At 32.0% G+C, this 17122-nt stretch overlaps 1 protein-coding gene across 1 annotated transcript; it reads right to left on the bottom strand.

Moving 5' to 3' along the window:
* Positions 1–6929: 6929 nt before the first annotated feature.
* On the bottom strand, positions 6930–9787 carry LOC149575008 (plant viral-response family protein). Its single transcript, XM_089814856.1, has 2 exons — positions 8967–9787; positions 6930–7568 (listed from the first exon to the last, which is right to left on the bottom strand). Exons 1-2 carry the CDS (start codon positions 9311–9313, stop codon positions 7055–7057), a joined length of 861 nt encoding a protein of 286 aa, XP_089670982.1. The 5' UTR covers positions 9314–9787; the 3' UTR covers positions 6930–7054.
* Positions 9788–17122: the final 7335 nt, after the last annotated feature.

Raw genomic sequence — 17122 nt, forward strand, 5'->3', positions numbered from 1 at the left:
CAAAAAATCTGAATTTTTTTGTAGGCTCCTGATATCTACCTTGATTGCAAAACGTCAAGAAACTATGCAAACAAATCACAAAAACACAAGAGTGTTAGATAATCCTTTAGTCCTTTAATAAAGAAAAAAATGAATTTTGGATAGCGAAATGATCCATTTGTGGGGTCCCACCAGGCGTGCCAAAATGTATGCGTTAGAATTAGGATGCAAAAGATATAGAACCAAATCCAAACATCTAACCAACTAAATTAATTAACAAACATATAAGATAAACCAATAAGGAAACCAAATAACAAAACATAAAAAATTGTGTCTCTATGCAGTCTCCTTGATATGTAGATGTAGTTATGATTGTGGATGTGTGCTCAAATCTATGCTCAAGCTTCAACAATGGATGGATTTGATAGATGCATGGAAATTTGAGTATCGCCAAATAACGCTTTGAAAGTAATTAGCTCTCAAAATGATATAATAATTCTACTTAGAAGGTGGATAATTTGTGAAGAGCAAAGGGTTTAATTTATAGGCAATTGGGCGAGGAGGAGACAAAAAATATTGGTGGATAGTTAACTATGTGAGGTGTTAGATATGATTCAATTAACTAAGATATGTGGAGGAGATATACTTGTGTGTTTAGAGATTGATTAAGGAGATGTGGCATGAGAGTGGACTTGGGCTTGAGTCAGAAGGAATAAATCATGTCTTAATTCATCGAAGTGATCTGGAGAGGGATTTTAGACATGGAAGAAGGGGTGATGTGTTTCAGTTAAGGTGGTTGAGGTGGATTAGTTAACTAGAGGATGTGGGAGGTGGATGGATTTGTTAGAGAAAAGCTTGGTGGGTTAACTTGATTAAATAAACAAGTAATTTAATTAAAAGGAGAATTATTGATGCATGAGATTTTAATTAAATAAATGAATTATTTAATTAAAGGAGAAATATTTAGTGCATAAGATTTAATTAAATAAACAAATTATTAAATTAAAGGAGGAATATTTGGTGCATGAGATTTAATTAAATAAATGAATTATTTCATTAAAGGATGAATATTTGGTGCATTATATTTAATTAAATAAATGAATTATTTAATTAAAAGAAGAATATATGGTGCATGAGATTTAATTAAAAGAGGAATATTTGGTGTATGAGTTGAGTTTGGGTAATTGTTGGTTTAGAGGATGAGTTTGTGGTTGGAGGGATTTAATTAATTAAATAAATTAAATAGAGGGGTTTTAGAGATTAAGTTAAATGGGTTCTACATTTATTTAATTGAATAGAGGAATGGGGGTATAATTAATAATTAGACTATTGGTTGTTTGTTAAATATTAATTGAGCTATAGGCAAGAGCCTGCAACACAATAGTAAATTGTGAGCCTCTTATCGAAGAGATTTTGGGTTCGAATCTACTCATGTTAAATAAATAATAATAATAATAATTAATCACAACACAATAATTATTTTTGGCTTCGGCCTCTTACCAAAATTATTATTATTATTAATTGAGCTATAATTAATTAATTAGAAGATAGTATTAAGATCATTAAATATTAAATATTTAATTAATATGCTTTAGAAGATGACTAAATTTGATTGCAAATTTATGTGATTAGATTTAGGTGTCTACAATCACTACTTAACCTTCCCCTTCTTCTTAGGAGATTAATAAACATAGTGGTTATTATTTAGAATTTTGAAAAACTTGATATGGCTTAAGACTTTCTTCCTTGTTAAGAAGAGTGTGAGTCCTTTCACTTTTGACTATAATAAGTCCTTTGTTACCATGAGTGTTGGTCCTAATTCTCTCCCACTTTGGTTGAAATAGTTTTTAATCTTGTTTCCTCTAGATAAAATCATCCAAAGCTTCTCAAATGTGGTTAGTGTTTCATAAATGCAAACACCTTATGTAGGTCACTTTGATGGACAACACATTTATAGCTACTGGTAAGAACTCATCATTGTCCACATACGCTCAACTACAACAAATTAGTCACACCGACTAATAATATTCAAAAGATAACTGGTCACTGCATTCGTATCACTCATATGTATAGGTCCTTCACAATATCTTTGAAGAAATATTCACATTAAAACAAAGTGAGCAAAACTGAATCACCTATGTTGTCTTCCTCTTTGTGTTGATTGTGATGTGGGGGACTAAATGACCCTTTCCCTAGATTTAGCACTATTTGCTTCACTTCGACAACTTTTTTAGGTTTGACCAATTGAATAGCAACAATAAGAAATGCAAACTTATGCCACAAAATTCCAAGGAATGAATTCTTGTAGAAGCATTTGTGATCCAAAGTTCTAAGGTGTAGAGTTGGAAGCACCATCTAGGTGGTCACACTAAGTGAGACTAGGACTAGTCATGACTACTACATTTGATACACATTGAAAGTAGACATATTAGCTACATTTATTTTACATCATCCACCTATGATAAGTGCAAATCAACATTCCAATTATTTAAATGTTTTAAGGCATCACACCCTATGACCTTTCACAAGTCTAGATCACTTTAATCTTTAAAACAAGGGCGCCAAAATTGCCTGCCATCCCCTTCACAAATAGTAGCACTCAATATACAACTTGAAATTTCCAATAAATGTACTCCAATAGCAAACTAATCAACAAACTTGAAAATTGTAATCTTGACACACAATATTAAAAACACAAAATTTAAAGTTATCAAAGTAGAACAAAATTACACTCAAAATACTATCTTTTTAATGTTTTTTACATTCTAATTAATAAATATAAGATCTCTTTTATAAACTACAAGATTTTAGACTTTACACACATCCAACATATCCATTTCATTTGAAACATCAAATTTAGCAAATAAAGATGTATTTAAATAAATAAAATTAAAAACAAAGACAAAAACTTTTATAAATTTAAAATCTCTCATTAAAGCTAGCTAGAAGAATCAAAAGCTTAGTGAAAAACAAAAGTAAAATTGAAACTTAAATTTTTTAAAAATAAATAAAATAAAAAATTATTTAAATTATTATAAATATTCTTCTTTTTAAATCTTTTCCAATTTAAATGAGAAATAAAATCTAAAAGCTTAATATTAAAGCTACTTTCTAGCTGCAAGATGAAAACACTAAAAATATCTTTATTAAGTGTAATAGAATAAACAAGCAACACATTTAAAAAACTAATTGGTAATGACAAAAGGTCTTTATATCTCTCCTCCGATGGGATGTTAAATGTAAAGTAGATTTTCGTATTATCAAAGAAAAAGCTTGTTTTGTATGAAAATATAACAACAAATGATTTTCTATAACTTCAACTGGAGCTTTGCTTTCATTGTCTTGTAATTAAGAGCTGTTCTCTTTGACCAATTTTGGTCCTACATAATGTTGTACAGATTGGTTTTTTAATTGTCATTTGAAGATTAGCTAAACGTCTCAATGGAGTTGCATGCTTGCATTGTATTGCTGAAGGTTTAAAAATGCTGGGTGCATTTAATTGTGGTAATACTTAACAAATTAATGTTTACTTGTTAAATTGTGAATTTCCTTCTACTCTTGGCCAAATTGTTGATCGTGGATATAAAATCTGTAGAGCTCAGAACTTTGTGTCTACCACCATTTTCCGTTGAGTCTATAACTTGAGTTGTGGTTTGGGTACAAATGAGGGTTTCATCAGCCTCTAGTATATTGTGTCTGTTCATGCATAATCCATTCAATATATGGTGGCAAAGCATTATTTTGCCAAAGACCCAATCTGTAGAAGCAAAATAGCCTCAGTCAAATCCTCATTTAGTATAATTTTACCCATTTCTGAACATCTTCCATTGTCAGGAGTCAAATTTATGCTAAGTGTTTCAAATGGCAGAAATTTGTTCAAACAGTCTCAATATGTTCAGCATCAAAGATCATATGATTTACAATTGCTTTGACAGAAAACTCCAAATGTTGATAGATGAGCAAATCGAATGCTCAGTTCTTCACAATTTAATCTATTTGGTCTGGAGGACAGAAAAAGGACTTAAAGGGATCCCTAAGAGTTCATGAATAGACATAAGAGAGCAAGTGGGACTAGTAAACATAACTGCCATGGGTAGAAGGGCAGAAGGGCCTCAGTGAGGACAGACAGCATTCAAAAAGGGTGCAAGATCCTGAAAAGGGGGGCCCAAAGATTTTACAGAAATGTAAAACCAGAGTTGGATCTTTTGGGTCTGTTCCCCAGATGCAATTAGTTAAACTTTGACTTTCTCCCCCATCATACTTTGTCTACAAAGGTGAACTATTAGCTATTTCTCATTGAAGAATAGTTGGAAACAACAACGCAATATGAGATTCTTGCAAGAACAGATGCAAAAAAATTTAAATATGACAAGCTATTGCAAAACGATAATTTCAACCCTGCCTCACTTATAAACATACACATACTATCCATCAGACATCACTTTGAATTATACAAATCTTGTTAGCTGGAATAATAGGACGCATTCGTAAGTACACAGACCCACAATTAAAGCAGAAACCATTCAGTAAAATGATAGGGTCAGAACTTTTTGTACAAAGGTAGGTGTTGATTTCTAAGTAAATAAAAATGCTTGTTAGATATCAACTGCCACTCTTGTTAGTTTCTCATTATCTCACACCATTCCACCATGAATGATACGCTTCTCTTTCAGAGAAATTACAGACATGGAAAGAAATAATATTACAAGGATAATGCACTATTCAAAGACCTTGTAAATTATCAGATATCATATATAGAACTACAGGCTAGACACCCACAACTCACTGGCAATGTCAATACCAAAACTTTCAACAGAAAAAGCGGCAACACTCAGATTACTTTAGCCTCGTATAGTTATGGATTAACCTGTATGATTTCCAAACAATTGAATACCGCAAAAAGTTCATGCATGCACATTGGCATTTAGCATTATCTCCTGCTCATTTTCTCTCATCACAGAAAGAATGGATAAATTTTGGATGAAGAAATCAAAAGAAAACTTTCAGATTACAGCTGCCAAATAACCTAGAACACGTCATAAACTGTGGGTTTGCAGAAGTTGTTTACGTCTTCAAACCCTTCTACTGAGAATTCAATAGATTTTTCTTCAAATATAAATTTAGAGAAATAAATAATAGAAATTCAAAACATAAAAACTGTGGAAGTACAGAGAAAACAGGAGCTTAAATATCATCAATGGCCAAAAACATGAACTTAAGATCTATCTCAATTTCATGATAGCCATTGCCACCTGATACAAGCGAAAAATTCCACGGTAAATCAAATCTGACATTTTACTGAGCAGCTTACTGGCATCATGAAAATTAGTATTTTACAAGCATGCATGCGCAGATGGCCCTAACAGTTGTTGAGATTTGTCAAATTCATAAACACAATACTGTATGAGATAAATAGCATATATCAAAAATCACGATGACAAAATCATAAAAGGAAGGAAACAATCATCATGCATTAATTATTAGGAGTCTCAGATCAAATATATCCAGACTCTAGATGCTGTCATCAACTGTTGAATAGGTCAAAGCTCTCTTACAAAGATAACTTGAATGCAGACAGTAGCCCTGATGGAGAGGAGAATATTACCCATTGGTCACACAAGAGGTCAACCAAAAAACTTCTTAGAAGGCACAACTGCAAAATTTAGGAGTGACTTCACAGTACAATGGCTCTGTTGCTGTTATGATATCTTCCTTTTACTCCAGCACTTTTTGATTTGAAAATTGCTGAGAACATTATCAGGCAGTAGGAATACCATTCTGAAAACAAAATTCCCTAAAAACTGAAGCAGGCACTGAAAAGTTTCAGCCCCTGAAACCCCACAGAAGCTAAAAGACTCGCTGAAAAAATTGTGAACTCTGCATATCGGGAAAAAGTCTGATTCTAGCAATTTTTCATTTCAAATGTCACATGTGACGACCTGGAGAAGAATAACTATAGTAGCCCCCTCAATGGGACTTGGGCCTAATTTAAATAAAATCTCATCATAGGCATACCTGTGTTTAACAGCTAGCTAACAGCTAGCAAATTACTCATATCACATGGATAACAACCACAATTTAGAAAGAATAGCCAAACCGCTGGCAATGTTAGCACCAAATAAGGAAGGATGCTAATATATAAATGGAAACCTGCTTCTGGATTGGCAAGGCTTTCATAAAAGTAGATGTGAGTATTCATCAGGGAAATAATGTTTTAAATTTTAAAACATACAGTTCAATTCTAAGCTGAAGGCAGAAACTAAAAAGCTTTTAGTGTTCACAGATGAGCATTCTTAGATAAAAGGTCACTCTCACTGAGATTAGGAGTATTCTTCAACTCAGAAGAACCTTTCCAACACTGAAAACACAAGATGAATACCTCCCAGACATACCTGAGGCAGACCATGAACCCTATAATGGCAGGATGTTAAAAAATACATGGCTGCAAGCATAGCCTTCCGTTCCAATTCATTAAAGCCAGCATAACAACTCACTTGCAAAACTAAAAGGATTTCAGTTTACTGATATACTGATTTTTACATACAAGCTAGCTCGTAATCCCAAACTCCTCTATATACAGAAATATTATCTGACCTCTACTACAAACTCAAAGCTAGTTGTTTAACAGTGTTGAGGGTACTTAACTTATTTGTATGGCTTACAAATCAAAAGAAATGAAAGAGTGTGAAAAAGGTTGAAATGCTGTGAGAGAACAACAGGCATAGTCAGAACTTCAAGCCAGACGTCTTTTTTCAGTTCCTCTTATAGTCCTTGTGGCCAAATGTCTTTCTTCAGTTCCTTTGAAGTCCTAGACATACTTAAATTAATTAAGATTTCTAACACTTGGAGAGAAACTGAAACGGGAAACAGGAAGATACAGAAAGAGGTAAAAAAAACATAAGAAAAAGGTGCAATGATAATGGAAGACCTTGGCAATAAAGAAACTCAACTGAAATAAGTGATCTACTTTTCAAGGTAAGATCATAATGCTTACATAATGGAAACTGAACATCTGGAGACAACAATTTTAGGGATGTTGACATCCACAAAATCATATCATTTATTTTCTCAAAGCTTAGCCTTGTATTTTCACACTATTTTGATTTAATTTTGGATCTTGTGATTCATTGTTGGAATTATATAAACTTGAATGGGCACCACGAGATGCTGCAAATCCAAACAAAGACACCACACCTGCTGTGAGCGATAGCACTATCATACTAAGTTGAAAAGTTGCCAAGGATTGTCCTCGAATTTCAGACTCCCTGGAATGACATGATATTTCTCCCTCCTTCAGTTCGCATCCATTTGGAATCATTGGACCATACAATACAAAAGCAATCTGATAAAACCATATACCCTGTGCTGTAATTGCCATACCACTCAACAAATCCACCACAAAGCTGGTGCGAAAGGCTGCTCCTAGTACAGCAGAAAAAACACAGAGACCCACAAGCAGTACTAAAAGTTGATGATAGCGACCTTCAAGACCAGCATGACTTGTAGAATGGAAAGAAAACAAGAGATATTCAGCATAAAATGCTGTTGCTGCAATTAGTTGCAGTGCCCCATCTGGAAGAGGTAGATACCTGTTACAACAGAACCATTTGATTTCACGCAATTAGTTCATAAATAAAAGCACCAAGATTTGGAGACATGCTCAAAGCTTATATGAAGAACAAAAACCAAGTAACTTAAAAATTCACAATACTATCATTTTGTCTAGCCAGCACTATGGTACACCATATGGAATGGTATAGATTCATCCCGATAATGTTTAGAATAAATATACACACTGTATGATGCAGTTGTGTGCTCGGTAATATGGTTAAAAATGGTAATGACCTTTGCAACATAAAAACTAAGACTTGAAATCATATCTGAAAAATCAACAAAGAAGAACAATAAAGCATAATGATGAATAGCAAATAGGTTTCGGTTTCGGTTTAAACTTTATCAAAACAAAAAAGATAACTTTAGTCAGGCATTTAGCTTTAGAATTGCTCAAGTACAGTAATCGAACTTCTTGCAAACAGATACATAAAATAGCCAAGCAATATTTCATGATAAATCCAAGAACTGGCAAGTCATGAAGGTTACAAGAGAAAAACTTAAAAGATGCTTCAAAGAGCATCCCAAACCAATTTTTCCGAAAACGCCTTTGGATGCTTATTCAATTTGTATCAACATGTAAGACTTATGATTACATTACTATGAAAGATTGCCCGTATTATAAGGAAAAATTCAAATAGATATAATAACCATAAGGAGGACCCAGATTAACTGTACACTACATTCCTTTGGAGCATACCGTGCTCCGGGTTCAAAGCTTCCATTAAGACTGAAAACTATTTAATAAGCCAAAAAAAGATACTACTCTAAATATAATTAGGGTTTAGCTTACAAAAAGTAAGTGTTAGTCAGTCACAATCGAGACATGATCCCCTTTAATCATGGTGCCTCCCATTGTTCATATGCATGACTCAGGGTATAGGCAGCAGCAACTGTGTTTAAATTTCTCGAATACAAGGAAATACCTCCAGGACGGTTTTAGTAAAAACGCCATGAATAACAATAAACCTAGATTTAGGGCAATGCTTGACTAAAAGCTTGCCGCCTAATGGTGACCATGGTGCCAATGCCCCGCAGCTTATCCCAAAAACATAATAAATACCCCAAAACAAATGGTGTCCCACGCTACGAATAAGAGAGGCACATTATGTTGGTGCAGGTCAAATATAATGGCTTTCCAAAGAAAGAAAACGCTTCGAAATCAAGAAAAAATAGTAAATAATCGGAAAAAGACAGCATGACAGAGAAAGAATCTACTTGTGGATTCAAATCACAAAAACTAGTTACAATCTAAATCTTCAAAACCAGCAGAAATTAAAAAGAAAATTAAAGAATCCCACAGCATGAATCCCCTAATACGGGTGTAGACCTAAAGAAAAATCCGACTAAATTTTGAAAAATGGGCAGAAGAGTACCTTGTTCTCTCACTGACCAGCGCTGCAATTCCAAAAATGAAGAACATGAAGAGCATCCCTGCATGCTCAAAATCATTCATGTGTGATGGATTGAGAATCCCATGAGCAAAAAATTTCAAGTGGGTAGAATAGAATAACTCAATGCTCATATCCACAAAAGAGCCAATTATTATGAAGTATATCTCCAAATACTTAAGATTTCCACTAACTCCAGGCAAGGGATGCCATGACCTGACCCTGTGAGACTTTGGATTGGAAACATATTTCGTTATACAACTCCAAAGATGCCACAACCCAACCAATATAAACATGCTTCCAGGAAGAGCGTGCCCCTTGAAAGATCCCATGGTCTTTTAGTCTGATACCTAAAACAAAATTTTATCAAACAAGCAAGGAATCTTTTAACTTGAATGTTTTTCCCCAATACCCAAATAGAAAGCTTTTATGAATTCTCAGCGTTTGAAAGACCCAATCCTGATACCCAAATCACAGAATAATTTGTTCGCCACTACTCGGCAGAAATCAGCCGAACAAAAGGGTTGTCTGTTCATTCGACAAACTCATATTTTACAGATACCCACGTATGCAACTTTCATTACAGTTATCAGAATTCAACAGAATAAGAAGGAAGTTTGTTCATATCGGCAATTGACCGGCATGCATATTTTTTTCTAAAAATGAAGTCATTCACCAAGATAGATTCAAAACTGCAAAACTTGGACAGCTTTTGGGCTAATTAAAATCAAATGATTTCACTTTGATTGTTTCTAGAATCTTTGGGTTCTCAGTCAATTTATAACTAATATGATGAAGAAAAATTCATTTGAGAATAGGGACGGCAAGCCCACATGTTTATGCTTGCCTAGAGTTAACAAAAGTCAACAACCGTGTTCTTCTAAACTAGGTAGGTATGTGCTTCCCTTGACTATAGTTTGTTACGGAGAACATGATGCCTTTTTTTTGTGGGACAGGCTGATCTCTACTAAAATAAAAATAAAGTCAAATTTTTTTTTCTTTTCCAGATTTACAAAAATGTAGTGATTTTTTTTTCAAATTTTTAGTTGTTCTAGATTACAAATTATGTGGATCATGAAGAAAAATTGGTCCACTATAGCTGCTTATCAAGCATGATGAGTGAAAAACGAATTTTGTGGATCATGAAGAAAAATTGGTCCACTATAGCTGCTTATCAAGCATGATGAGTGAAAAACGAACTAATACAAAATCATATGCGTCTGTTTGTGGGTGCCTACAAATGTGGGCAAATGCACTTAACATGTGTTCAAATGAGAGATGTAGGGTTTGAACAAGGGAAAGCATTATACTCTTAAACAAGAGGATGTTAAATCATTCAACACTTACCATTACAAACTATAATACTTCCTAACAATTGCACCTAGGTGTGCAATGAGAAAGATATATGGAGGGAGCGTCAAATGTGAATAGTGATTAGTATTTGACAATTTGTTGATAGACTCAGTACTATTGTTTCACTTTCATTTTGAATTCTAGTTACTAGCAATGACAATGAGTACGCCAAAGAAATATTAAAGATCAATTAAAAAATAATAACTAACTTCTATTATCATAAACATTGTCACAAATATTTATTACAAAATATTGATCACAAACTTTTAATACAAAATATTGAAACAACCTAACCCTGATCTTGACATAAACCTTAACCTTTATCTTAATTCCAACTCTAATAAAAATCACAACTTGATCAAAGAAAAGATGATCATATTCTTAAGCCTAATCTCAACCTAAACTTAACCTTAGCTCTAATCAAAATTCAAACCTTAAATGTAATACTAACTATAATGTAACTTTCCACCTTGATCATAATAAATCTACCTTTAATCATGATAGTAACCACAAAGTAGAAAATGAAAATAAAATGAAAGAAAAGTAAAGTAGAAAACAAATATCATTTTTGTGTTAAAATAAATATCTATTTTTATATTATGATTTAAAATAAATCTTTTCCCTTTTGAATCAAATGTATTACAATCTACATTAAAGTTATCATATTTCTATAATTCATTAGAAATGCATGACATTTTTTTTTGGAATTTAGATTGTCCATAAAGTTTTAACATCAACATTTTCGAAACATTGATGTTAAAATTTTAGCACAATCTAAATTCTGTCATGCATTTCACAAATACATTTTTAAATATAATTTGATACTATTCAAAATTAAATATATATTTGATATCTATATTGTAATTTTTTTAAAAAAAATATTAAATTAAATATTCTTGATCTTTGCATCTTGACCACATGGGAGGCAACTATATCTTTCATATTTTATGAATGTATAGGTGATTGATAATAATGTACAATGGTTTTATTTTTAAAAAATTAAAAAATTAAAGAATCTATGAAGTGGTGGGAGGAAATTGAGTATATATTCAATAAAAAATAGAGAGAAAACATTTAAATTTAAAAAGAAACTCAAGGGTAAACTTGGTACAAGGGTAAATGCTCGCCAACAGAAGACGTGAATAAGTGGGCGTGCTACACACATGTGGAAGAAAGATAGCTATTAACATCGAAATAAAAAGGAAATGTAGACTGTTGGGATTGTTTCAATCGTCTTGCATTTTGTATTAGACATTTTAAACTATTGATGTATTTTTGAAGTTGTGAAACTTTAGTAGCGTATGCCTTTGGCGTAAAAAGGAAATGTAGACAATTGGGATTGTTTCAATCGACTTGCATTCTGTATTAGACATTTTAAACTATTGATGTATTTTTGAAGTTGTGAAACTTCAATATAGTACGCTTAAAATCAATTATTTTTAAGTATTTTTATAAAATTAATATATTGTATAGTATAGATACATTTTTTTTAAAATTTACAAATGAACAAAATTAATTTATAAGTATCTCATTGGTAGAACATTTAACTTCTCTCTTATTTTGATTGGAGATCTTGGATCACATTTATGAAATTGTTGAAATAATTTATCCAATATTATTCATGATACATATTATACATATTTATAATATTGGGATATAACATTTATAATTATAATATAATATAATATTATAATTTTTATATAATTTAAATAATTCTTGCTATATAAATTAATTTATAGTCATCTCATTAGTAAAACATTTAGCCTCTTTCTTATTTCGATTGGAGCTGTTGGATCACATTTATGAAATTGTTGCAATAATTTATCTACTATTATTCATGATACATATTATACATATTTATACTATTGAGATATAACAATTACAATTATAATATATTATAATATTATAATTTATATATAATTTAAATAATTATTGCTATATAAAATATAATAATATCATATAATATAATATAATACTATATTATATAAAATATTAATGATGATATATAATTAGAAAAATACAACACAAAATTACAATTAAGATTACTAAATAATACTAAAATATATTCAACTATAATTAAGATTACCAAATTATAAATTTATGTGTAAAATCCAAACTATAATTAATTACAACATTACAACAAGAGGTAGGTACTTAGCCACTAACCTCACGTCCTCATGTGCCTACTAAAGTCTCATTTGTGCTTAATAATAAGCATAAAAATGTCTCCATGCTAGTTTCTTAATTATCACAAAGGATAATTTGGAATATTTTGTTATTTTAATGGAGTAGCCTACACTTAAAAATGAAAAATAAGCTTGAAAAAAGGAGGGGTTATTGAAAAGAATCACCAAAAAATCACACTTTGGCTCCACATATTGATTTCCCTCCTTTTTTTTCTCCTCCAAATATTATCTAATAAAATACAATTAATAATTTTGTTTAAACATACTATTTGTGATAGCAGCTAGTCAAATTAAGCTAAGCACTTGTTCAATGTGAATTTATTTTATGTTTATCACTTGTTATTAATTATTCAATATACATAACATTTCTTTTTTATAGATTTAAAAAAAAAAAAAAAAATAGTTCATCCCTCGATGTTCTATGATTTTGTCTAAAGAAAATGACACTCTACTATTGTAAAGTGTTTTCTTTGTAGAATTAAACATTAGTTATCTAAGATTTGTGAGCTAATCTTTTACTTAGACGATTGTCCATATTCTCCAAATGGTTTACATGCCTTCTATGCTTCAACATTTTTGTAAGAAATAACCCATGTGTCCTATTTTTTTTTGATATTTTATATACATGTCAAGCAGGCACGAAAATGGAAATAATTCTTAATTGTTGAATCAGTTAAAGTAGCCATATTTTTCTTTTCAGGCTCTACCTTTTTAAATTTCATCGTAAACCTCTCCTTTGGCAAGTAGAAAATTAGCAAAATTGCCTTTAGGTTATCATTACTCGACTTATGCTTCTTCAATAGACCCTACAAAGGATTGTATGAAAATGTCTGAGTGTCTAGTATCCACCTTGTGCTTTCTTTTCACTATGCAACAAAAGCTTAAACTTCAAAGATATATATTTTTAATTCCTCTATTTTTCATCTATTAGCTATCATGTCTATGAACATAAAATAATGTCTTTATGAACAATTATAGCAATTCTTACCAAAATCTTGTTTAATATCCATCTCAATGGTGAAGCATATTTGTCAAAGTGATAAATTTTCATGGTTCACTAAAGGATGCCCTAATTGTTTTGGTTTGTTGAGTGTTGTAGAACTTACACTTTATATCATTTTATTTTCCCCAAAAATAGAAATAGGCCTATAGGTCACAAAATCTTTCACAGTCACACTTTGCTTTGCGTTATCCATATTACCTGGACTACACTTGTACAAAAGTAAGTGTCAAATAAATCTAAATATTTCACTTCAAAATTAGGTGTTGAATATTTCATATTATAGTGTAACATCATATATTATATAAATTAATTGTTATGATATTAGTTGAATTAGTTTTATAGTATATGTGTGGGTCAATTCTAATGGTTTATTGAAAAAATGTAATTCTTACAAATTAATATACGTGTGATTTATTTTTGAAGAATAAGAATCTTCTTTTTTTGACAATGAATCATAACATCTCCTCTTCTAAATAATTGATTAGATGTGATCATAAAGAAAAATATAAATTATTTTTTAAAACATACATATGATTTATTCTAAAATACCTTAGTATACAAGATTATAAAAAATTATCATTAATACTCAACTTCAAATCTATCAAAATAACATCTAAATATTAAAATATATATTTATTTTATCTCAATAATAAGTTCAATTTTATTGAAATAATAAGAACATTACATAAAGTAAGTACATCAAACAATACTTAATCTACAGTGGAGTCCAAGAGATGAACTCAGTCTCTATAGCAACTTATCAACAACAACTTAGGTATATGCTTTAGTCCACTTAGTCTCTATAGCAACTTATCAGTAACATAACCTTGCAGTCCACTATCCCAATAATAACCTACTTGCAAAATGTAAAACATTAAATAGTAAAATATCTCAAACAACATTCACACAAGAAAGACACTAGGATTTGATGTGGAAACCCAATTCAGGAAAAACCACCAATAACAAGCTACCAAATTTTCACTCTTCTAAAGTGAGCTCTGTTAGGAGCCAACCTTGTTAAAGGTTACAATGCACACTATTAAGTGTGACCTTGTTAAAGGATTTAATCACCCTGTTAGGATGGCCTTATTAGAGGACTTAAGAAAATTCCATTATAATGCCACCTTGATTAATGGAATTACAAATGACTGTTAGGTCAACCTTGAATAAAGGATTTTAACTAATACAATGGTTAGAAAGTAACAACAGGTTGATCTGATAAATACAACTCACTTTCCAAATACAGATCACAATGTAGCTCATCTTCTATTCCATTAACTAGACTCCATTCACGTCTCCATCATTGTCTCTGATCTACTTGGAAAATCCTCCAAGAAATCACTCTTCACCTTTTTCAAAACCGTCTTCTCTAGTTTTCCAATCAACAAAATTAGCAACTATTAACCTCTCTAGGTTAATCCTTATGCCTCCTTAAATAGGTAGCTTTGATCTTTTGCAACTTAAACATCACCATTGATCTTTGGGTTAGGTCACATTCATTAAATCCTTCCATCATTTTTCTTCATCCTTCCCCTTATAGAAACTTCTCAAAACTTCTCTTTGAATTCATGTCTAGAAATGCTCAAACATGATTTCTCAAACATTAACTACTCCAACTCATCAATACTTATCCTTCACATGCTTTGACCAATTTGAAAATTCAACTATCTTAGCTAGGAATCTCAATTCCTTCACAAAATAGTAATGCTAACACTCGACCAAAACTGTGTTCCTCAACCTTAGTCTGAAGGTTTTGAGTAATACAAATCCACAAAGCTTGAAGAATACCCGCACGTAAAAACCTGTCACAAAGAAGAAAAAGACAAGAAGAGGCAAGATTTTTTCCTGAAAAATATGCAAATTGTATTTTCAGAAATAAAAAAGATGAGAGATAATTACAAAAGATCTATCCTTACAGAAGGAGATCGAAACCTTAAAAAAAGTAACCTAAAAGGAAAGGGCCATTTAATAATTACTAATTAATTATTAAATGTGAATGCAAAAAGTGTATAAAGTGAAATCTTAAGAAGGGAGTAAAGCAAATTTAATAAATTAAATTAAATTAACACTTTACTTGCACACCCCCCTTAAGATGAGCAATAATGCAACTAAAAACAATGTAGAAAGAGAAAGGAAACTACAATGCAATGCACAAAGAAAACTTGGGTCTCTACAACAAGGCCTAATGAGGTATGCAATCACAACCAAATCTCTATGAATCGAAGAAATAAAGGAAACCTAGTGGGAAAAACTCTACTCCAAAAAGAGATAGCAAGAAAAAGAAGGAAGGAAGGAAGGAATCATCACTGAGAACCCCCAAGGACAACTTCCTTCACCCCAAGCATATAACATAGTTCAAGATACCGCAAGGATACAAAAGATGTTTGCAATGTGCTTAGTAGTAGGAATATACTCCAAGCTCAAAACACCATCTTGAGTCAAATGCATGATGAAGCACATGTGAAACTCAGTGTGCTTGCTCCGCTAATGCTCAACCGGGTTGCAAGAAATGTGTATAGCACTCTAATTGTTACACCACAAAAAGGTGGGACTATCAGGAGAAAATCCAAACTCTGTCATCAACTATCGAAGCCATAAAACCTCCTGGCTAGCCAATACAATTTCCTTGTACTATGCCTCTATAGATGATAATGTGTGAGCATGTTGCTTCTTGCAAGACCATGTGATAGGACCAAAACCAAGACAAAAGACAAATCCAAAAGTAGACTTGTGATCATCAATATCACTAGCCTAATCTAAGTCTACAAAACCAACAATGTGAAGATCCCTTGATGTGTAGTTAATGTCATAACATGTTGTACCCCGAATGTACCTCAAGATATGTTTGGAAGCTTGCTAATATAACTCATGTGAATCACATGGGAGAATTGAGAGACAAGTCCAACTACAAAGGAAATATCAGGACATGTGCGTGTCATGTACAACAAACTACCAAAAAGTTATCTGGGAGTAGAGAAAGTGGTAGATAAAATAACACTTGGCTGAAAAGGCGTGGGAGCATGCTTGAAATTAAGCATGACGAATCTCTAGAATATATCAAGACCATACTTCTGTTGGAGTATGGCTATCCCAGACTGAACAACCTCTAGGCCCAAAAAATAGTGTAGAAGTCTAAGGTTTGTCATCTCAAACTACTCTATCAATTCTTGTTGAACACTTTATATCATGGAGACTGAGCTACCTATAATTATGAGGTCATCTACATAAAGCACAAGTATCAATAAGTCAGCCCCATTATGTTGAATGTAAACTGTAGGTCACAATGACACTGAGTGAACTATGAAACAGGCAAGAAAGAATCCATCTTCTCATAACAAGCCCAAGGGCTCTGTTTGAGACCATATAAAGACCTTTGAAGTCTGCATGCTAATGAAGAGTCTTGCACAAAACCACGAGGTTGCTCCATATAGATTCCTCATGAAGGTCTCCATGCAAAAAAACACTCTTCATGTCCATCTGAAAAATTGTCCATCCCTATGAAGTTGCAAGAGAGAGTACAAGGCAAATAGAGTTCATATTGGTAGCATGGGCAAAGGTCTTAGAGTAATCAATACCCTCAACCTATGAAAAATCGTTTG

This window comes from Cupressus sempervirens, chromosome 2, assembly GCF_028749045.1.
Source record: "Cupressus sempervirens isolate cs-2001-9-10 chromosome 2, ASM2874904v1, whole genome shotgun sequence".
In the NCBI taxonomy this organism is placed as follows: Eukaryota; Viridiplantae; Streptophyta; class Pinopsida; order Cupressales; family Cupressaceae; genus Cupressus; species Cupressus sempervirens.

Bases quoted from the DNA above. Each gene is read 5' to 3' on its own strand.
- LOC149575008 (XM_089814856.1), bottom strand. From the start codon at position 9,313: ATGGGATCTTTCAAGGGGCACGCTCTTCCTGGAAGCATGTTTATATTG. The intron at 7,569-8,966 runs GTACTCTTCTGC...CTGTTGTAACAG, and splicing joins CTGGTCAGTGAGAGAACAAG to GTATCTACCTCTTCCAGATG.